The sequence below is a fragment of the Pseudonaja textilis genome, chromosome 3 (genome assembly GCF_049901715.1).
Source record: "Pseudonaja textilis isolate UNSWEBS1 chromosome 3, rPseTex1.2, whole genome shotgun sequence".
Lineage (NCBI taxonomy): Eukaryota > Metazoa > Chordata > Lepidosauria > Squamata > Elapidae > Pseudonaja > Pseudonaja textilis.
In genome coordinates, this window is record NC_141992.1 from 24,557,449 (window position 1) to 24,578,937 (window position 21,489).

Sequence of the window (21,489 nt, forward strand, 5' to 3'; positions counted from 1 at the left end):
AGAGCACTTAACAGACAAGCATTTTGGAAGCAGCTCCTTTAAATTTCTCCAAGGCGTGAGTGGATTCCCCCACCCACTCTGTCAGACCACACTTTCTCACTCCAGACACTTTAACTTGCACGGGGAAAGTGATACTTGCAGCGTCCATGCCTTTCTTCCTTTTCCCCGGGGAGAAAGAGGACGTAGGGTACAGAAAGCTAGGAGAGCGATCGCAAGTGAGCGACCGGGTGACCGGGTTGGGGGCGTGGCCAGCCAGTGATTGCCACCAATTCAGCGACCCATGCCAAATAATTGCTACCGGTTCGCCCGAATAGGTGCGAACTGGTTGAATAGCACCTCTGTGCACCATTCTTGTCAATATTCCATCCAGCAAGCCCTTTTTAATCCTACCAAATTGAAAGAGAATAATAAGAAAATTCTAGCCTAGTGGTCATTAATTTAAAACAAGAGCATGACATTGGAAAAGTGCAGGAAGAATTACAGGCTTGCTGCTGGATGTAAAATGAAATAGAAGGAGACCAAGGTGGGATGCTACTGGTTCGGCCCAGTTCTATAGAACCAGTAGCTCTGAAGAACTGGTTTGGTGTCTGTTGCTCTGTTTGGCCCAGCCACCCACTCAGGCTCTTGGCTGTCCTTTATTTCCTGCTTTTTCAACCTCAGCTGCTTTGCATGGCACAGCTGAGGTTGAAAAAGCAGGAAAGAAGAGGAATTTGAAACGCTGTGCAGCCACGCGCAGCACTTGTCAGCTGTTTGGGTGGCACCATTGAGGATTTTTGGAAATGGTCTACACATGGCGCAAAACACACCCTCACCAGGGGTGGGATTCTACCTGCCAGAGAACCAGCAAATCGTGCCACTGGCTGGCCCCGCCCCACCCACTCACTGCTTACCTGGCATGCATGCTGTCAAACTTGCTTGCTGAGTTGCTATTTTTCCTCCCCCACCCCCCAACCATCAGCTGTTCTGCTGTGCTGAGAGATTTAGGTTAGCAAGAAAGCAGGAAATAGTTGGATTACTTGCTTTCTAGCTAATCTAAAAGCACAGCTGAACCTTCCTTAGGACTGAAGCTTCTATTTTTCAGTGCAGACTCAGGCAATAGATTGCAGATATATAGATCTCTAAGTGAATCTGTGATTCTGTGAGCAACTAAATCTGCCTGCCTGCTTTGCCTGATTTGGGGTAAAAGTTGCTCTTTTTTTAAAATAAAAAATTCAATATTTACATACATGATGTGTTGTGAGTTAATTTTGTGAGTTTGCTTGCTAGCAAATTTTATGAGTTTGCTTGAAAGCAAATTTAAGTGACAGACTCAGGTAGCCGATGGCAGAAAGATAGATCTCTGAATGAATCTGTGATTCTGTGAGCAACTCAATCTGCCTGCCTGCTTTTGGGTAAAAGTTGGTCTTTTTTATAAAAAAGTCAATATTTACATAAATATTTATAATATTTACATACAAGCCATGCCCAGCCAGTCACATGACCATCAAGCCACACCCACAAATTAGGCCACACCCACAGAACAGGTTGCTGAAAGAGACCTAAGTATGAGAAGTTCAAATCTTTGTTTTGTGTTTTGGGTTGGTCGGGAAGATAACTATACACCAGTTATGAATTACAAAATTATGGATGACTTCTGGATAGCATCAAAACTACAAGGGTCTAAAAATTTACTAGCAACTGTGGCAGATGGGCATTTAATTGTCAGAAGCCCCAATAATTTTGCCAAATGGAAGTGAAGTAAGTGAGTTTTCAACATATAAGTGAATTCAAATTGCCATCACCAATGAGAAGGAATATAACAGAGAGCATGCTAATGGATGTACAATGCCAAGAATACTGTTTATAATTGCTGTGAATTTCATACTTCTGTTCATCACCTCAACCTGAGAATTGAAGCTGAATAAAAGGTAGTTATATGCAGTCGAAAGAAAGAGAATTGCAGTAACTTCCTCTTATTCCTGAAGACTATTTATTAAGGGCCATCGTTTATAAAGCAAACATGAATGATCAGAAAAGAAGACAGTGAAAATCATGGTCTTAATTGTTAAATGCTGCATCACCAAATATTTTCCCCTAAAATTGGTCTTTTACAAAATCTGTGGGCACTGAGTTGCCTGATTACCTAATGTAATAAATGGAGCAAATAATCTGTTAGAACTGGCTTTTTGTTTACTGCTTTGCTCCTTAAAAGGGATTAGCTCTTGTTGCTGATGTCATATAATTCAGACAATTAAATGTATTTCTGTTCTCCCTTCTTCCCAGGCAATTTTCAAGAGAATTTTCCTCCTTATTGTTAGGCAGCCCTGGACCACCTTATCAGTTCTTTTTTCTAAACCAGCATGTCTCAGCCAATTATCCTTTAAAGTTGTTGGAAATCCCATTTAAAAATTGAACTGGCTAGATTCTGCAGTGACTAATGACCATTATAAATCTATAGAGAGGAAATATTTCTAATTACATAGAGAAGGCCCCCACCTGGAGTCATGTTCCACTACATAGACGTGAGCATGTGTTTCCTTGGGAATAAAAGTGTTAGATATGTATGACTAGAAGACAGGTTAGACATAAATAACCAAAGGAGAGCAACTAAGTCTACAGGAGTTTATCCCCCTTATATTCTGCAATCCAAGGTTGGATCTACCATTACTTTGCATTTAAGTAGCCCAGTGTGATAAAGTTGGAGGGAACTTTAGACATAAACAACCAAAAAGAGAGTAGATAAATCTACTGGAAGTTTATTTCAAATGAGAATTTAGTTGACATGGCAAACCTGGGAAGAATAAATTCAACTCATGTTGAGAAAACCTATTTTTAATAAATGTTCAGTTTCCCAGATTCTCTATTTATCCTTAGTACTGGTATGAAACACACCTTCTTGCAGTCTGGATAATTCATGTTGCTTTTATCTACTAGTCCAACTGGATGGAGGCTTCACACAGATGAACTTTCTAGTGTTTAGCACACCTATGTATGTGCTATGAACAGAAATGGTGTCACAAGTAGATGTGTAACAAACAGCTGCAGGCTCTTCAGCCACTCAAGTTGCCTTTTTGAGTGGAGTAAATGAGAAACAAGCTGACACAATCTCTAGGGAAGCAGCAAGAGAACATTTTGTTTTAAGAGTTCAAATAAAACCTGAAAGGGAAGGCGGAATACAGTGACTGTGTCCTTGAATAATGGGTTTCTTTTTACTTCCCTTTATCAAACAAGATGTCTCTTCTCTTCTTCATGCAGTTGACAGACTGTTGAGTTATTCTAAAGAAGGTTCTCTTATCTTCAGCAAGCAAAACAAGCCAGTGGTAAGTTAGAAAACAAAGCCTTTAAATATTACGCAATGTGGGATGTATGAGACTTTTGTGCTGTTGGTATCCTGTGGACTGGTTAGCACATTGTAGGCTAGGTAAATGTTGTAGGATAGTGTGGAAAAATTATCTTTTCTGTATTTGCAATGTTCCATAAGCTCTCTTAAACATTAGGGCTCTTTCATCTAAACACTTATACTCCACTTTCTGGCCACATCAACCTCCTTCTCAAAAGAATTATTGTAATTAAAATAATAAAACTTCCCTCAGACATATACTCTCATAAAAGCATCATAAACATTGTGCTGAATGAGTGCAAAGGTCTACTTCAGCAGTCTATTCCTACGGTGGCTAAATAAATCGTTTCAGTACAATTTCTAATCATGGTAGGAAGATGCAAGCATCCCACAGAGACAATAAAACAAAAATAATCTGCTGAAAAAACAAAACAACAAAAGCCTACTGAATTTCTATCAGAGTTGGTTCCAAATATGAAAGAACAGCAGTGATACTCTCATATAAATCTTGTCCTTCTCTTCACTGTATCCAGAGTTTTAAAGGCAGCAATACATGAAAGAAAGTCATAAAAAGATTCTGAAGACCGTCTTTATACAGACTAAATATGCAAAGGGTTGTAAGGATTTGGGAATTAAGTTTATGCATCCCAGCTAAAATGATGTCTGTAAGTCTATAAAGGAATTTTAGATATGTATTGATATATCACATACAATCCAACTAGAATAATAGAACGGTCATAATAGAATCACACAGATCATCTACCGTGTTTCTCCAACAATACAGCCTCCCCCAATAGAAAATCCCAGCATGATTTATAGGCATAAAATGAAATTAAGCCCCTCGCCCCCAAATTAAGGCCTATATTAAACATGTGAAATGGGGGGAAATGGCGGGGGGCTTGCTGTTAGGAGCGCCATGTCTCGCCACCAACCTCCCTACTGTCACCAAGTACTTTGCTGCACACCCGGATATGGTGCTGTCTGTGTTGACCTCAGCATTGGTGGGGCACTTCGTATTGGGAGACATCCTGCCACTTGCTTTCCCTTCTCCCTGTGCTGCCACGGCGTTTGGAGCAATGCTGCGGCATTTGGCGTAGCCACACAGCATTTGGCACAGCCACGCAGGGCTGGCCAGGGCTCCTCCCTGCAACCGGAGCCCGGCGGAGACACTTGGCTTCAGGTGCTCCTGTCGCCGCCTTCCCGGGCATTGTTCAAAGGCAAAGCCCATTCTTTTAAAAACAACACCCTACCACTGGTACAACAAAGCCTCCCCTGCCCGAGAGGGCAGCCCAACCCCACGTGGGGAGGCAAATCTCCCAGGGCTGCAGCGCAAGATCGGCCCACCCTGGGAGAAGCACCCAGCCGCCATCCCTGCCAGGCATCAGGCAGATCGCGAAGAGCTTGCCTGGGGCACCCAGCGTAACTGACAGGTGGGCCCTCCTGCCTGGCGGCGGAGTTCTGGCCAAGGCAGTGAGCCATTGGGCCCATTGCTCATCCCACCAGGGCCATGCCGGAGCCGGGCAGGATGGGCAGAGCTGGGAAAGCAAGCCACAGATGTGTGCCTGTCTGCCAAGCAAAAGAGCCAGGCCGAGCTTGGCTTCCCAAGTCCCTCCAGCCTGACCCCGAAGGGCAACCGGAAGAGGCCACCCGAGGCAGTGATAGCACCCACCCCTCTGGATAGGGAGGTGAGGTGATGGCCCATGACGTGTCCTCCTCCAAGCTGAGCCCCGCCGAGTGAGCGCCTCTGCCCGATGCCCGTGCTGCTACAGCATTTGGAGCTGCCGGCACATTTGGAGATGCGTGGGGATGGGGATGGGATGGGTGAGGGGTGGAAAGGATGTACAGCTTCGGGTTCTCTCCGCCAGACTTGCCGGCCAGGGAAGCAGCGCTGCCATTGCCTCACCTCCCTGTCTGCGGACGGGTGGGTGCTATCACTGCCTTGGCCAGAGCTCCGCCACTGGGCAGAAGGACCTGTCTGTCATCTGCGCTGGGCCTCACCTCCCTGTCCGCAGCCAAGTGTCCGCACCTGGCTCAGTTTGCAGGAAGGGGCCCTGGCCGGCCTCGCATGGCTGCACCAAACGCCACATGGCTGTGCCAAACGATGCGGTGAGGCTCCAAACGCCACAGCGGCACGGGGAGAAAGGAAAGCAACGGTGGCGGAAGGTCTCCCGATACGAAGTGCCCCACCAATGCCGAGGTCAACATCCAAGCCACCGCTGCCCCCCCACCTGAGGATGCAAGAGGGGGAATTAAGTCACCCCCCAAAAGACCGCTTAGCTGTTTTTTCGGGGGTCAAAAAAAAATAAGGCCTGACGTTATTTTGTGAGAAACACGGTAGTAGTCTGAATAATGCACTGTAATATATAGGATAATTGTCCAAGAGAGCCTCTTCTTCAAAACTTCCAGAACTATAGAACCCAAAGCATCCATAGATACTTTGTTCTGTTGTTGCAAATTTTTTCCTTATATTTTTAAAAAATCTAGCTGGCTACAATTTAAATTCTTTGTTTCTGGTTCTAATTTCTGTGGGCATGGAAAATAGTTCCCAGGAAGCTTCCCTATAGCTTTTCTTTATGGATCCAAGCATGGTTATCATGTCTACTTCAATCTTCTGTTCCTGAAGTCCCTGTACCATCTTTGTTGCCATCCTTTGTCAGCATTTTTCTGGAAATATGTTGCTTAGAGTTGTAAACACTACTCCAGGTATGGCCCTCAATAAAGGAAGAATTCTAACTGGGTGGATATTTATTTTCATACCTCAGTATGTGCCTCAATATAAACGTGATAATGCAATTTCACAAAGTGACCTCTGTCCTGTGGACTTTCTTACATGAGTAAGATGTAATTCATGTGTTTGGCATGAAATCATGCTGTATGGAAGCAGATTCATGTGGGAAAAACTACTGTAAACCTGCAAATAAGTTGTACTCAGACCTTTGAAACAAATGCAGATGGATCAAGATAAATGTAAATAGCAAATAACAGTGAGCATTTTAGCTCTGCATTTCACATTAGATGAAACTAATAAACACTTTATAAAGATATCCCCATGCAGGGTGCTTTGCAGTAACTTGATCTGGTTTCTTCCTGACTGTCAGACATGATTTGGAAATCAGAAGGCAGCCTCAAAAACATCAGGTCCATAGATAGATAGATAGATAGATAGATAGATAGATAGATAGATAGATAGATAGATAGATAGATAGATAGATAGATAGATATAGAGTAGATATATAGATTAGATATAGATATATAGATATATATGCTAATAGCTACATGGCTTTATGTATGAAGGACACTTATTTCCATATAAACTATGTCAAGGTAGAAGCAATGCAGAAGAGAGGCGAGCCAATGTAACTCTTTGTTAGTTTACTCAAGAAATTAATTCTTTTATGAATTCAAATCTCCTATTTGAAAGAATATTAAAGTTAGGGTTGAAAACTGCATTCTAACATGTCAGATCTAGCCTAGTATTTTAAGCAATGTTTCTATCAGGAAAGATTCAAGTCCTTAGTGAAGATGCCAGGACTGTATCTTGAACTTTTAACATGGAAAGCATGACTTCTTATACTAAACCATACCAACACATGACCATGGAGGAAAGTAGACAGAAGATGCATTGTCATTATTACCACATATATTCTGAATGCATTAATTCAAGCCATAGGTTATGAAAAATGAAATTACATCAATTTTTGCAAATAAACAACCAAGCTCAGAGAGCATCAAGGACTCCATAATTACAATGCACTTGTTCTTTAGCAATATTACCTTAAATAAATTACAGTGGCAATCAGTGCATTGTTGGAAGACTTGAAAGAACAGGTTAAGGACAGATCATCAAGGAGAAAATCTACATATGTTGTTGCTAGGAGTAAAAAATTACTTAATGGCACATAATCAATCAAATATTGTCGTAAATAAATAATTGCACAATACTATTTCCCATGATATAGGTTTAGTCAGCCTTAACTGAAATCTTACTTCAAACACTTCTTTATTAATCCTTTAGCATTGATTGGTTTTGGCAATCAGTTGAAAAGGAAATCAAAATGGAGATTCCATGGCAAATATTTATTTAGTGCCTTCCTTCTTTGAACACAGAAAAGGCAATAATATAGAATATTCTCTAGTACAGCAAACGATGTCAAATCTAGAAAATAAAAGAGAGGTTGCTCCTGGAATAAATTTAAGAATTCACATCTCACACCAACTGCCAATAAATTTTGCAACAATGAGATGTTATCAGAAACCTGAGGCTGTGTCTGAATTTGGGAACCTTAACCTTTTAATTTGAAAGCTTTCACTAAGGAATTGTATAAGATAATAATTCTGCTTTTATTGTGTTTTATGGAGCCATCATTTTGTCTGTTGTATTAACAGCTATTAATCCCATGACATGAATACTTCAGAGGCATAAATGTCTATCAACTGACATTTTACATTAAGGAAAATATAACCCTCAGGGAAGCAAACTATCAAGAATGAAAATAAGCGTTTCCAGGTAAGCACAAATTCACACCACTATGCTTACATCCCATTGATTTATTTAAATATACCTCAAATGTGACATTTTCAGCATAATGTAAAAGAACCCTTATGGATCAATACAAGAGAAGGTCTAGAATATAAGGCAGCTTTTTAAAATTCTTTCATTCCTCCTCTTATTCTCATGACTTTACTGCCAAGACCACAGGTGCATGCCATTAAGGGAACAACTTTATATTTTATCCAGATGCAATACTATTTTTAGAATTGCACTGTTATTGCCTTCTCCCCTCTGATCACAGCTGGAAAGTAAAAGCAGCACACTGTGCAATAAAGCTGCTGAAATGATGCAAGGTGTTTGTTGTTTCTGAGGAAAAGTCAGAAAATCCTGAATAGGAAGATCTGCTGTCACGTGGCAAACAGCTTTTAGCACCATTAAAGGCATAAAAAAGCATTCCTATTTCATCTCAGCTTTGTAATACAAAGAGCAGAGCTGCATTATTAAAATTACACAGGAGAATCATCTGCTGGAGACATTTTCATGGAGAATGTAAGTTGTATTATAGTTGTCCAGCAAAACAACTTGATGGTAGTGATGAGGGTAATATGATGATGAGAAAAATCAACCCTGTAAAGATTCTTAGTGTTAAATCATCCTTCAAAAATTAACTGAGTCACTTGTCTATGTACCAGTTAGAAGGAAATTAACTAGTGAGGCAGACAAAATACTGAATGATAAGACAGTGAAAGGGTTGACAAAAAATAAATAAGGACTGCAGAGGAGATTGAATGAATTATTTGCAACTGTCTTTTCAGGAAGAAAGAAGAATAATGCAAATATTGACATGATCCAAAACCTAGATTTTACTGACAAACTGAAGACAATCACTAGGTCCACATAAGAGTCATCTATACGATCTTCAAAAATGTGAATGTAAAATTTTGAACTTTTAAATAAAAACAGGTAACATGCCCTTCTTTATATTGGAAAACTGGAAAGTGGACTAGATCAGCGGTCGCTAACCGGTGGGCCACGAGAAAATTTTGGTGGGCCGCAAAGAAATCTCACCCCCAGAGCACTCCCACAAAGCAATTAATCCAGGCTGCACAGAAACACATGGCTGCGCCGTCCACATGGCCCGTGAGAACCCACCCCGCCCACTCACTCCTTACCCGGTAAACTTTCCTGCTAAATTTCTATTTTTCCTTTTTCCAAACATCATTTGTTCTGCTGTGCTGGGAGATTTAGATTAGCTAGGAAGCAGGAAATGGTTGGGTTTCTTGCTTTCTAGCTAGTCTTTAGATCTTTGGCTCTGCTTTTAAGTACAGCCGAATCTTAGCACTGAAGGTTTGCTTTCAAGCAAATTCAGTGCAGACTCATGGCAAGCAAATTTGAGAGACTGATCTTCCTGCTTTGCCTGATTTTGGGTAAAAGTTGCTCTTTTTTATAAAAAAAGACAATATTTACATACATGGTCTGTTGTGAGTTAATTTTGTGAGTTTGCTTGCAAGCAAATTTTATGTGACAGACTGAGCTAGCCAATGGCAGATATTTTTATTTATTTATTTATTTATTTGATTTGTCAATTGTTTACAAGATAATAAGTATAAGTGTATACATAGTTATGAATACATGAAATGGGTACACGTAAGAAAAATAAAAGAAACAATAGGACAGGGACGGTTAGGCACGTTGGTGTGCTTATGCACGCCCCCTAGAGACCTCTTAGGAAAGGGGTAAGGTCAATAGTAGACAGTCTAAGGTTAAAGTTTTTGGGGTTTGGGGAAGAAACTACAGAGTCGGGTAGAGTATTCCAGACATTGATCACTCTGTTGCTGAAGTCGTATTTCCTGCAATCAAGCTTGGTGCAGTTAACCTTGAGTTTGTATCTATTGTGTGCTCTTGTGTTGCTATGGTTGAAGCTGAAGTATTCATTGACAGGTAGGACATTGCAATGTATGATTTTATATACCATGCTTAAATCAGACCGAAGACGGCGTAATTCAAGGTTTTCTAGTTCTAGAATTTCAAGTCTGGTGGCATAAGGTATTCTACAACGAGTAGAGGAGTGGAGAACTCTTCTTGTGAAATATTTCTGGACTTTCTCAATTGTGCTAATATCAGATACGTAATGTGGGTTCCAGACTGATGAGCTGTATTCAAGTATTGGTCTAGCAAATGTTTTGTACGCTCTAGTTAATAGTGTGATATTACCAGAGAAAAAGCTACGTCGGATTAGGTTAACAACTCTTAATGCCTTTTTGGCTATGTAGTTGCAGTGGGCTCTAGCACTTAGATCATTAGAGGTGAGTATTCCAAGGTCCTTTACAGAGCCTGGATCATCAACAAGATCTTGACTATTCAGCTTGTATTTTATTTTCTGATTTTTTTGCCAATATGTAAGACAGAGCATTTATTTGTTGAGATTTGAAGTTGCTATTTGTTTGACCATTCTGATACATAGTCAAGATCTTTTTGAAGGGTAGCAGTATTGTCTGTGGTATTGAACAGCTTTACATCATCAGCGAAAAGAACGCAGTTGCTCTTAATATGATCACAGAGGTCATTTATGTAGAGTATGAAGAGAGTGGGTCCTAGAACACTGCCTTGGGGGACACAACTATTGACAGGTACAGAATTTGATAGGACGCTCCCAATTTTGACCATTTGTTGTCTGTTTGATAGGAATGCTTCTATCCAGTTATGCAGTTGTCTAGAGATACCATAGGATTTTATTTTTAGGAGTAGTTTGTCGTGTACCACTGAATCAAAGGCTTTACAGAAGTCTATGTAGATTGCATCTATTGTTTTGCCCTGATCAAGTTGTATAGTCCATATGTTTTTGCAGTGTAAGAGTTGCAGATTACAGGATAGTTTTTTTCTGAAACCAAATTGTTTATTGGAGAGTAGATTGTTTGTCTCTAAGTGGAGGATAATGGATTGGTTAATAATTGATTCCATGACTTTACAGGTGACGCAGCATAAGGAGATTGGTCTGTAATTTTCAACTAGGCTGGGGTCTCCCTTTTTGAAGATGGGGATGACCATGGCTTGTGACCATAGGTTAGGCAAGGAACTGGTTCTGAAAGATTTTTCAAAGATTATGCTTAGAGGTTTGGCTATGGCAGTGGGTAGCTTTTTTAAGAAATAGGCACATATTCCATCCGGTCCAATAGATAGAGATGGTTTTAGATTGTGAAGTGCTTTTTCAACATTGTCTTCTGTAAAATCGATATGTATTAGATCATTGTAGTTATCTGTGGTTCGGCTAGGAAATACTGGGCATGATCCATTGCTGTTTACAAATACTGAGCCGAAAAATGTGTTAAAGATGTTGGCTTTAATGGTGTCGTCGTTGCAGTCTTTACCATTAGGTCCTATCAGGGGTGGGATGGACCTTGAATCTTTTAATTTGTTGTTTACAAAATTGTAAAAAGCACGGGTGGAATTGGTGCTTAGAAGGTTTTCCTCTTTTTTAATGTGATAATTGGTGCATTCGGTCTTTATCTGGTGGCATAAATTTTTGTATCGGCTTTTGAAATTGGCAACGTGACCAGATTTGTTTTTCCGCCAGAGTGATCTCTTTTTGGATTGATAGATCTCTGAATGAATCTGTGATTCTGTGAGCAACTCAATCTGCCTGCCTGCTTTGCCTGATTTGGGGTAAAAGTTGCTCTTTTTTTAAAATAAAAAATTCAATATTTACATGCATGGTGTGATGTGAGTTAATTTTATGAGTTTGCTTGCAAGCAAATTTTATGTGACAGACCGAGCTAGCCAATGGCATAGATAGATCTCTGAATGAATCTGTGATTCTGTGAACAACTCAATCTGCCTGCCTGCTTTGCCTGATTTTGGGTAAAAGTTGCACTTTTTATAAAAAATTCAATATTTATATAAATATTTATAATATTTACATACAAGTTATGCCCAGCCAGTCACATGACCACCAAGCCACACCCACAAATTAGGCCACACCCACAGAACTAGTTAGTGGTCCATGGGATCTAAAATTATGAGTTTGGTGGTTCCTAAGGTCCAAAAGGTTGGTGACCCCTGGACTAGATGATCTACACAAGGTCCCTTCCAACTCTGATTATCTGTTATCTGTTAAATGTGGCCAGTGTTAACATCCATTTTTAAAAAGGAACGGAGACGAGATCAAGATAATTACAGGCTGACTAGCTTAAGTGTCTGTTTTTAAGCCAATTGGTGGGGAAAATTTGCAGCATAGGGGGACATTGGTTCAGAGTGGTCCAAGAAATTGGAACATTGAGAAGAAGATTAGTCCCAGCAACTGGTGCTAGGAGATTGTTGTTAGGAATATAAGTCACCTAACAGTAATTTGGGTTGGAAATATATAAACCATAGATTCTGTAAGAAAGGAAAAAGACAGAATACTAGTAAACATCAGAAGGCTAAGAAGAATGTTAGTTTAGCTATGTCTAGCAATTCAACTGTAAACTATGATTTGTGGGTTGTTGATAGTGGAGCATCGCAGTGCGTTACTAAAGATAGAGAAAGGTTTGTAAAGATGTCTACGAGTAAGCAACATGTATCATTGGCAAATGGATGGAAGATGAACGCATCAGGTGAAGGTACTGCATATTGTTCTTGTATAAACGAATATTTAACTATGTTATATGTACCTAAACTGAAATTTAATTTGTTATCAGTAAGGGCTTTAGTTAATCTTGGTTATGTAGTCACCTTTAGGGGAGATAACTGTACAGTAGAGAAAGAGGGTAAAAGTGTTACTGCTACATTAGAGAATGATTTATATGCGATACATGATGACCAGTTGAAGATGGCTAACTCAGTTTATAACAATGTTAAGCCACATGATGAATGTATACATTTACTGTACAGATGTCTAGGGCATATTACTTTCAAAATGCTCAAACAAAAGGTTGAATTGTCAGAGGGAGTAAAATTGAAACCCTGTAGCAAATATTTAAACTGTAATGCTTGTAGCCAAGAGAAAAGTAAGGTTATTCCTGCAAACAGACTAAATGGGTTTAAGACCAAAGAACCTTTAGAGGTTGTTTTTGCTGATATAATTGGTCCTAAGAAACCAAGTTTAGGAGGTGCCTGCTATATTTTGAGTATTATGGACCATTACTCACGATACGGTTTCTGCTATCTTATAAAAAACAAAACAGAAACATTCCAACATTTCTTTAACTGGCTAAGGTTTGCTGAGAGAAAAATGAAAAGTAAAGTAATTACTTTAATTACTGATAATGGGACTAAATTTGTTAACAAAAGATTCCAAACTATGTTGAAATTGGCTGACGTCGAGTATAAACGTTCTGCACCTTACAGAGTACAACATAACTCGTTTGTAGAACGAAGCGGGCAAACATTACAAGCTATGACTCGCACTATGTTATCTGATTCAGGTTTACCTGAAACACTGTGGGGTGAGGCCATAATGTGTAGCAACCATGTGTTAATTATTGTAGTTTACGAAGATAACCAATCAGCAATACAGATGGCTTCAAATATTGCTGTTAAGACAAGAACGAAACACACAGATTTAAGATATTTAGATGTGAGACAATGTGTGCAAAGTAAAATGATTAAGCTGGAATACTGTATGTCAGAAAACAATATAGCAGATCATTTTACAAAGGGCCAAGGCTCTACAAAGCATAAGGCTTGCTGTGAAGATTATGGACTTAGAATGTAAGGTTGTATATATTGTCCTACCCAAAAGGGGAGAATGTTAGGAATATAAGTCACCTAACAGTTATTTGGGTTGGAAATATATAAACCAGGATAGACATTTTAATACTGTATCTTAAGAAAATGTAAAAATTGTAGTTGGGTGTGGTTTCTCAAACAGCCATAAGATGGGGCCAGAAACCTGGGTTGTCTTAATCTTAGTCTCAGAAGAAGCCTCAGTGAATCTCTGTTTTCCTTCTGTTGGAGAGTTTTGCCGTTCCTCCTAATTGACTGTTATTTATGGATTTGATGTAAGTCTGATACTGAACTGTTTTTGACACTGGACTTTGTTATTGGATTATCCCTGGACTGAAAACTGACTGATTTAACCTGTGAATGACTTTGGACTGTGTTTTGAACTTTGCTTAATGTTTCTGAAAGTAAAAACCTACATTTACTGTACAGTGTATCTGTGTGCTGTATGTGTATTATTCAAACACTACTCTCAATACGTCTCCCTGTATGCGCTCATTCTACTAACGGGGAATTACCTCAACAATTGTTGCTAAGGGGATAGAACATACAATAAAGAGCAATTGGAGAAAGGAGGAAGAAGAGGAAAATTGTGTCCTCTGCAGATCCAGATAATATTATTATTATTATTCCAATAAGAAAGCAATGTGAGGAGCAGATTAAAAATGCTATGGATGTGCAGGAGCTTTTGACTAAGCTAAGAGTTAAAAGAAAAGTGTAGGAAATGGAAGATGGGTGAAATCATCAAGCAGAAATACCAGCAAGGGCCTCATACCTAGAAAAAACAAGTCAGAAAAGCAAACATGCCAAAGGAATGTAGGTTAAAAGAGCAAAAAAAGGGGTATCTTGAGTTAAAAAAGAATTTAAACTGATTTAAAAAAAAAATGTAAATGCTGCTCAGATAATATAGTAGGATATTTACAGGTGATGGGGGTATATACTTTGGTTCAATCTTGCCCTGCAAGAGGAAGTATCTCCCAGGACCTCAAGGCAGAAGCAACAAGAAAATATAAAGCAAAGACTTGTAGATATGCAAAGAGACAGTAAACTGCCATAAATATGCCCTTAGGACCAAATCATTTGCATCCAAGAGTCTTGAAAGACCTTGAAAGATGCCATTTCAGGGTTCTGTTCCACGAACTCTGAAACTCAAAAAAGATGAGGATAGTTCCAGAGGACCAAGGAATGGGTAATGTTGTTCCTATCTTCAAAAAGGAGAAAAAAGAGGGCACGAGATCAGTTTGATATCGATACAATAGATTATTAAGCACATGGTTTATGTAATGCAAGCATTACTTGGCAGGTACCAGCATGGATTTATCACTTTTCTTTGATCTTAAAAGATTCAACCAGATTGCCACCAGATTTTTATGAGGCAGAATGGCTCTGAGCGAGAGTGATGTGGATCTTGTGGGAGGAAAGAATTCAGCGTATTGCTGATTTTTCCATAAAAAAGACACTGAGAGGCCGCAGCTGCTAAAACTGAGAATATCAATAATGAATAAAGAAAAAAATATAATTGTTAGGGAAGAGCAGAGCAGACGCAACTCTGATCCTTAAAAATAGCGTTTTAATATATGAAACTTCACTGCTTTCTCTACGTGACTAGATTGTTCTCAGAGCTTTGTTTATCGGAATGTGTGACTTTTAGATATCACATGTTGGTTAAAGATAACATTATAAACCATCCAGAAGGACAAGTCTGTCTAGAAAACACTTGGATATGTTAACAAAGTTTTTTTTAAGGCAGCCTTAGGAATAAGAGCAGCAATGATTGAAACTGGGTGGTTTTTTTTTAAATAAATAAATAAAGAAAATAGTTAAATAGTTATTTCAGTTGATGAAAACAAACAAAACCATAAAGAACTCAAAAACAGACTCCCCAAACTGGGGCTAAATTGATTCATGCAGTTCATATAAACAAATATAAAGTGATGCACATGAAGTAAAGGAAACTCCACCTTTACATATATATTCTGGTGGAAAACCATCAAAAGCATGAATTGCAGAGAGTGTAGAGCCACTTGTTTTTCAACCTGTGCTCGTTCATCTCTTTGCTCACTACTTACTTTCCTTCGGATCCATAGCTGTTCATACTGTCCTCGATGGATTCATGACTGGCTTGCCGGATAGTTCGACTTGGCATTTCAACGGCCAGTCCAGTTTCTGTACTCCGCTGGATAGCACCTTTGAGTTTCCGGCCATCTCCTTCTAAAGCAAAAGAGGGAGAGGGAGAGGGAGAGGGCAAGGGGAAGGGAAAGGGAGAAGAGAGAAAAAGAAAAGGTTAGTCATGTAGACATTAAGTGAACAGTAATTAAACACTACCTGCTAACAGCATCGCTAAAACACCAACAGTTAGAAATCTGGAATTTGAAGCTAGCACAGGCACTATTTAATTTGAAGAAGATCTCTTTCAGATATACAGCTGTTCCTCGACTTATGACCACAACTGAGCCCAACATTTCTGTTGTGAAAGTGATACATTTGTTAAGTGAGTTTTGCTCCATTGTACGACTTTTGTTTTTTCTTTTTCTTTTAAACATTTTATGAAACAAAACAATTAAAAATATTGAACATAGTAAAGTCAGTTTGATGTGATTTTGGGTCAATATTGCGTGTGTATGTATGTATGTGTGTATATATATATATATGGCATTCAGCTTTGTTCGGGTATTTTCCCACGTCATTGTAGTTGTGCTTTTAAAGTTGTAGTGACGTTTCAGCAGAATCTCATCTGCCATCATCAGAATCTCATCTGCCATCATCAGGCTCATCATCAGATGAGATTCTGCTGAAACGTCGCTACAACTTTAAAAGCACAACTACAATGACGTGGGAAAATACCCGAACAAAGCTGAATGCCATACATGTAAGTACCCACGAAAACTTAAGAAATATATATATATGTGTGTGTGTGTGTGTGTGTGTGTGTGTGTGTGTTTTAATATAAATAATTATTCAACTATATACATATTATACATTTGTTCATTCATATAATACATTTCTAACATCATTCATCTTCTTTTCATCTCATCCAATCATATACCCTTTCAACAACTCCTTTCCCAACTTAAGACCTTCCTCTCTGCTCCCAACAATGATAGAATTTATCCCAAATTGCGTAGCATGCCATCTTTGTTTTTCATTTCTAGAGTTAACTTATCCATTTCAGCGCATAGTAAGATTTTGTTTCTTACTTCTTCTTCACTTGGTATAACTGTCTCTTTCCAGTTCTGGCCAAATGTTATCCTTGCTGCAGTAATAATATGTATAATCAAATAAAGCTCATCTTTCTTATATTTTTTTGACATAATTCCTAATAGAAAGCATTCTGGTAGGTGATCTACTTTAAGAGCCAACATTTCCTCCAGCCACTTCCCTGTCCTAAGCCAATACTCCTGCGCTTTATTGCAGCACCACCACGCATGGTAATACATTCCCTGTTCTATTGAACTTTTCCAGCAATTTGGGGACTGACTTTTGAACATATTGGCCAGTCTGGCTGATGGAAGGTGCCATTGATAGAACATTTTGAGCAGATTTTCTTTACATGCAGTGGCCATGGGTTTTCTTGCCACAGTTGTTAAGCAAATCATTACAGTTGTTAAGTGAATCTGACTTCCCATTGACTTTGCTTGTCAAAAGGCCACAAAAGGGGATTACATGGCTCTGGGACATAAATAAAGTTGTTAGTTGACAAGCATCTGAATTTTGATCATGTGACCATAGGCATGTTGCAATGGTTATAAGTGTGAAAAATGGTCATAAGCCACTTTTTTCAGTGCCATTGTAACTTTGAACGGTCACTAAATGAACAGTTGTACGTCAAGGACTATCTGTATTACCATAACACTTTTCAGCTTTTGTAGATTAAATTAAAAGAAGAACCTTTTTTTCTTTACCTCCCAACAACAAAGCTTTGGCTCCAAATGCTGGTTCAGTTGAAATTACTACACCTTCTCACTTTTTTTCACTTTTTCTGGGTTCTGCCTTGAGATTATATTGAAAAAATGTTTGTGTATTATATTTTTTAAAAATCAGTTCTGTCTGAAAAATGTCATTTTCAGTGCAAATAGCCCAACCACCCATTTAAAATAATAAAACATCGCTGATCAGGTGCAATCAAGAAGAGATCGGATGCAAAGAGTGTGTGGTAAGGCTCGAATGTTTGCTCCCGAGAAAAGACCAGCTCTTGGCATGGCAAACCATTAAATGAATGATACACAGAGCTACCAGTTGATGCATTATTCATTTATTTAGCATGTGGCAATGGTACATGAGCCAGGAGACTCATGTACAGAGTAGTTGTTTGGCTACCTATGATTGCTAGTCTGTTCAATTCATGCTTGCACAATATCCTGTTCTGACCCAAACCCTTTTCCAATAAAACAAACATGAACCAAAAGGAACAGAAACCTTTTAATGATTCTTACGAATCCCCAGTTAAAAAGCTGCTGCAAACTAATTAACTTTGATAAGCACGAGCCTCACCAAAACTGTGTGAGGCTGCCAAGAATAACAGATAAAGTTACCTAGAAATATTTTACAACACAAGAGTCTTCAAATACCAACTAAGATACTGCAATGTCCATGAGGCTCGAGTTTCAAAACGTCTTTGCTTCCTGAATGTCCAATTCACAGCTGGCTTTTATCTTCTTGAAGGAAGGGCCATTACCTTACAGCCTTACTCCCAAGTCGCCTGTGCTGCTGAAGCTGCTCTTTCCTGAAAGCAGCCCTGAGCATACACGGACTTGGCACAGGCTCCTTGGGAACCTCCTCATCACTGCTGCCAGCCCCCACAATCTCTGAAGGTAGCAGTCTACTCCCTAATGGTGCTGGCTCCTCATTTGAGTCCTCGCCCTCCTCAGCCATCCGCACCTGCTGCCAGCTAACCACAACATATCCAGAAGAATACCATAAAGGGTGAACTAGCTCTGCACTCTGAAATGCTAACAGCGTTCTGCACCTTTCTTCCTCCATTGATGTTGCCTCATTTTCAGGTGGCCCATTTGGGCACATCTGGCACCAGTTGGGTTTGTACTAATGCATGAAGTGCCATTATTTTCCCACCAAAGTAGTACCTATTTATCTACTTGAGTGTAGCATGATTTTGAACTGCTAGGTTGGCAGAACCCAAGGCAAATGACATTAGCTCACCCCATCACCTGGCACTAGAACTCGAATTACGAGAGCACAGGCCTTCTCAAATGTCTTTAAGCCACTGAGCTACCACACCTCTAACCAGTTGATGCAACATCAATTTTTTTGCAGGCTGAAAGACCAGTTTTTGAAATCTTCTATACTAAGACTTAGATAACAATGAATAATTGAATTAATTTCTCACACTTGGAGCCAACAAAGTTTAGAAGGCAAGTGAAAGTCATCCCCTCTCCTGCCAATTCATAAATATTATGGAGAATTTTAAGATAAAGGATGGAAAACCAGCAGCTTTCCAGATGTTAATTTTCCAATTTCCAATTTCCTTCGGTCCCATTCAGTATACTCAGAGATGATATGAGATGTCATCTATCTCTTGGATTTATCCATTTATTTTTATGAATACCTGTTGCTTCTTTTCCTGGGAAATTTTTAAAAAATACCCTCTGACTAATGAAAACCGTATGTAGCCAATAAGATGGAGTAGGTTATTATTTATGTCACAATTCCTTTTCAGCTACTCTTATTTTATTTCTTTTCAGCCACTCTTATTTTATTTTATTTCTGTCTTGCAGTGTGGTTCATATTTTAATATATTTTTCCTGTTTCTTAATTTTGTACTGTATTCAGATTAGGCTTTTGTTGGATAATTAACCATTTTACCAAAATATGACCAGTTCAAGAGAGAAAAAGAGGTCTTACACAGTGCCACTGAGTGATGGTTGGTAAAACGATGAATGTTTGACCCACTAATATATCAGTTAATTTCAGCTTCTGCTGAAGTCAAAGCCTGTCAATGTCTTTCTTTCTTACTGTATATCAATTTATCCACCCTGAGATTTCTTACAAGCAGTAATTACGGATGAAGCCATCATTATCTAAAACTAGAATCAGTAATGATTATTTATTCCAGTCTTCTGGGAACTTGTTTGCTGCTTCTTATCAGGGGCTCCTGTCACACAGTGATTAAAAAAGATTAAGTGATGTGAAAATCTCATTCACTCTAAACCCATTAAGTAGTTCTATATCAAGGGAGTAGAGTATACTTTTGGGTGGCTAAAACCACCCTGAGCATTTTAAAAAGGGTTACTAGGTTCAAAAAATGGGTGGGAACAGGTCAAAGAGAAGAACTGCTAAATTTGACCCAATCAAATTAATTAAATACAATAGAACTACTCTTGGTGCATTTAATATTTTTCTCAATTCAGGAATCCAAATCAAAGCATCCCAGGCAGATGGCTCTCTAGCCTTTCTTTGAACATAGCTAATAAAAAGGAGGCTTCCGAACTGTGAATAACTCTTCTGTTGTTGACCTTCTGCTTTTCTCTAACTTGTATCTGTTATTCCATATCCAGCACTTTGGGATAATGGAAAACAGATCTTTACTTTCTATGCGAAATATCCCCTCTGAGCTGTCTTTTCTCAATTCTAAATCTGCCCAGATCCTTCAATCTTCTTCACCTTTCCTAAACCTATCCCAGTTTCTTAGAGTCCTTCAAATGTCATGTTGGGAACTGAACATAGTGCTTGAGGTGAGATCTGAGCAAAGCAGAATAGAGTGAAATGATTACATCCCGTGATCTGGAAATAATACGTGGTGTATGATGCAACCTAGGACTGCCTTCCTTCCTTCCTTTCTTTCTCTCCCCCCCCCCCTCTCTCCCCCTCCCTCCCTCCCTCCCTCCCTCCCTCTCTCTCTCTCTTTCTTTTTTTACCAATTCACTTTGCTGGCTCAGATTTGCCACTGACTACTATTCCAATATTTTCACAACTCCTATTATCTGATCCTACAACTCCTATTATCTGATCCTACACCTGGCATTTAAATATTGTTTCTAAGTAAAATTTTCTACATTACTCTGTTACCAATTTATTCTTATTTTCATATGATATCCTTCCATATCATATCAAGGTCATTTAATTGTATTTCTGTCTTAGAGTATTAGTGATGCCACCCAAATTTGTAACATCTGCAAATTTGATAAGCATTTTCTCTTCCTATTGATCTAGGTCATTCATAAAAATGCTGAAGAGAATCCAGAACTGATCCTTGTGGCACACTACCTTATACCACTTCAATGTGATGAATAACTATTGATGAACACTGGTTGAGTACAGTTTTCAAGCAACCTAATTGTAATGCCATCCAGATCACATTTACTTCAGGATGCAAAAGCTAGTTATAAATATGGATACATGGGAAAAATGTTAAGAAAGTAGTGTTAAATTTACACTGTATCACAATGTAAGAGGTTTTTTTTAAAAATAAAATGATGTATCATAGATATGACACTGGTCAAGCTGTCAAAAATGTACAAAGAAATATCAAATCAGTGTTGGAGGTGTGAAAATTTGTGTGATAAAAGGGGAACCTTTTATCATGCATGGTAGACTTGTGAAAAAGCAAAGGAATTTTGGGGTCAAATCCATATCCAAAGGATATTGCAGATGAACATTATGATGAAATTAGAAATTTCTACTAGCTTTTATGGACATTGAACTAGAAAATAAATACGGGAAATAAATATGTATAAATTACTGAACACATGAATGTTTGGGAGAATATATGTGAAAACACAGACTTAACTTCATACATATGACCAAAGTTTTGTTTTGTTTTATTTTATTCAATTGTGCCATAATAAATAATGTCTTCTTTTTATCCAAAAATCATTTTTCATCTCCCCTTTTAGACTTTTCTGGTTATAAATTTCATTTGCTGTGATCATCAGTTTTCATCAGATCCATACTTGTCTTTTATTCTCATATTACTAGATAACATTTATTTAATTGTTTAGAAGTTTCACTTGAGAAGTACCTT

The 21,489-nt window shown here is 38.8% G+C and overlaps 1 protein-coding gene across 2 annotated transcripts in view; it reads right to left on the minus strand.

Annotated features, from left to right (window-relative positions):
* The window catches only part of RIMS4 (regulating synaptic membrane exocytosis 4), a 104,425-nt gene that overhangs the window by 27,055 nt on the left and 55,881 nt on the right, over positions 1–21,489 (minus strand). The window contains exon 2 of one of the 2 annotated variants that reach the window (XM_026697310.2): positions 15,581–15,719. In XM_026697310.2, coding sequence (XP_026553095.1) covers positions 15,581–15,719 — 139 coding nt within the window. Of the gene's footprint in view, positions 1–15,580; positions 15,723–21,489 lie in introns of both variants that reach the window. The other variant, XM_026697309.2, reaches the window with a different exon arrangement.